This window comes from Trifolium pratense, linkage group LG7 (genome assembly GCF_020283565.1).
Source record: "Trifolium pratense cultivar HEN17-A07 linkage group LG7, ARS_RC_1.1, whole genome shotgun sequence".
Classification (NCBI taxonomy): domain Eukaryota; kingdom Viridiplantae; phylum Streptophyta; class Magnoliopsida; order Fabales; family Fabaceae; genus Trifolium; species Trifolium pratense.
In genome coordinates, this window is record NC_060065.1 from 5,114,874 (window position 1) to 5,116,190 (window position 1,317).

Genomic DNA, 1,317 nt, shown 5'->3' on the forward strand with positions numbered 1-1,317 from the left:
TTGGCGTTTTTTTTGTTACCATGATATTAGTACGAAGTTTCCAACGCTGTTAGCGATGACTAATCTCCGTCGGGGAACCTGTGGGCCACACAAGGTGAGTTCTCCCCTCCCAACCGAATTTTCTCCATACGCATGAGACAAGAATCAGATCCCTAACCACATGTTTAATTGACGTGTTTTTTTTTTATAGTGTGTGGATGTTAGTTTATGCTGATGCATATTGCTTGTCATTTTTTTTTTTACAACTATTGCTAGTTGTCAAAAAATAGATATTCAACACTTTTTGTCGTTACCCTAATCGTCCTACCACCATTTTATGTCTTAAATTTCTCTTTTTTTTTTTTGATAATCAAATGATTGTATTAATAAGGAGTACAAGGAGTACTCAATCCTTACAATACAAAAAAGAAGCTAGGAAAATTCAAATGCTTTTTAAACAACATAGAGGATTGATGCACCAATTTGGATACACATATCCTGAATTTCGCCCTGCTCTACCACTAAACCAAAGCCAAGAAATGAACTTAATATGATCAAACACACCAAAAAAATCAGCAACATCTCCTCTAAACAAAATATTGTTTCGCATACGCCATAAGCACCAAGTTGTTGCCAACCAAACTAAATGTTTCACCTTCATACCTTTTTTAGATTTAACAAGAGAACCAAAAGCCAAAAAATGTTTCCATCCTTCTACATGGTAATTTGGATCAAAACCCATCCAAGAATATACTTGCCTCCAGACATCTAGAACCTTATAACAACTAAAGAAAAGATGATTGATGTCCTCTACGGCTTGAAAACAGAAGACGCAAGGCAAATCGTGATAATTAGACAAAATACCTTTTGAGGCTAAAGCCGCTCGGGTAGGTAATTTGTCTAAGAGTAAGCGCCATCCAAACACACCAACCTTAGAGGGGATATCATTCTTCCACAATTTATGTAAAGCATCCAATAAACCCGGTTCGGTAATAAACAGTTCAAGCCTAGATTGCAAGAAGAGATGCACAGATTTTACGCTAAACATACCTGAACTTTCAGAATTCCAGCGCCTTCTATCTGCTGTATCTGAACGCACCATCACACCTAACAAAAGCTGCTCTAACTCTCACTTTTCCAAAAGCTGGTCTTAAATTTCTCTTAATTAGGAGAGCTTTTCATTTACTTTACCTTTTAAATAATTTGGTCTATCACTATTTAACATTTTATTTTGAGAGACAAATTTATGTGTGAATTTATCAGCCAAAATTTACAGGAATAAATTTTTACCTCTTACATCAATTTTCAATATTGTTCTAAGCATTATATGTTAGCTCT

At 35.2% G+C, this 1,317-nt stretch overlaps 1 protein-coding gene across 1 annotated transcript; it reads right to left on the reverse strand.

Annotated features, from left to right (window-relative positions):
• Nucleotides 1–421: 421 nt before the first annotated feature.
• Nucleotides 422–1,081, reverse strand: LOC123894611. Its single transcript, XM_045944658.1, has one exon. It carries the CDS (start codon nucleotides 1,079–1,081, stop codon nucleotides 422–424), a length of 660 nt encoding a protein of 219 aa, XP_045800614.1.
• Between the last annotated feature and the right edge of the window lie 236 nt (nucleotides 1,082–1,317).

What these genes read in the sequence shown, in the direction of transcription:
- LOC123894611 (XM_045944658.1), bottom strand. Translation starts at nt 1,081, where the DNA reads ATGGTGCGTTCAGATACAGCAGATAGAAGGCGCTGGAATTCTGAAAGT.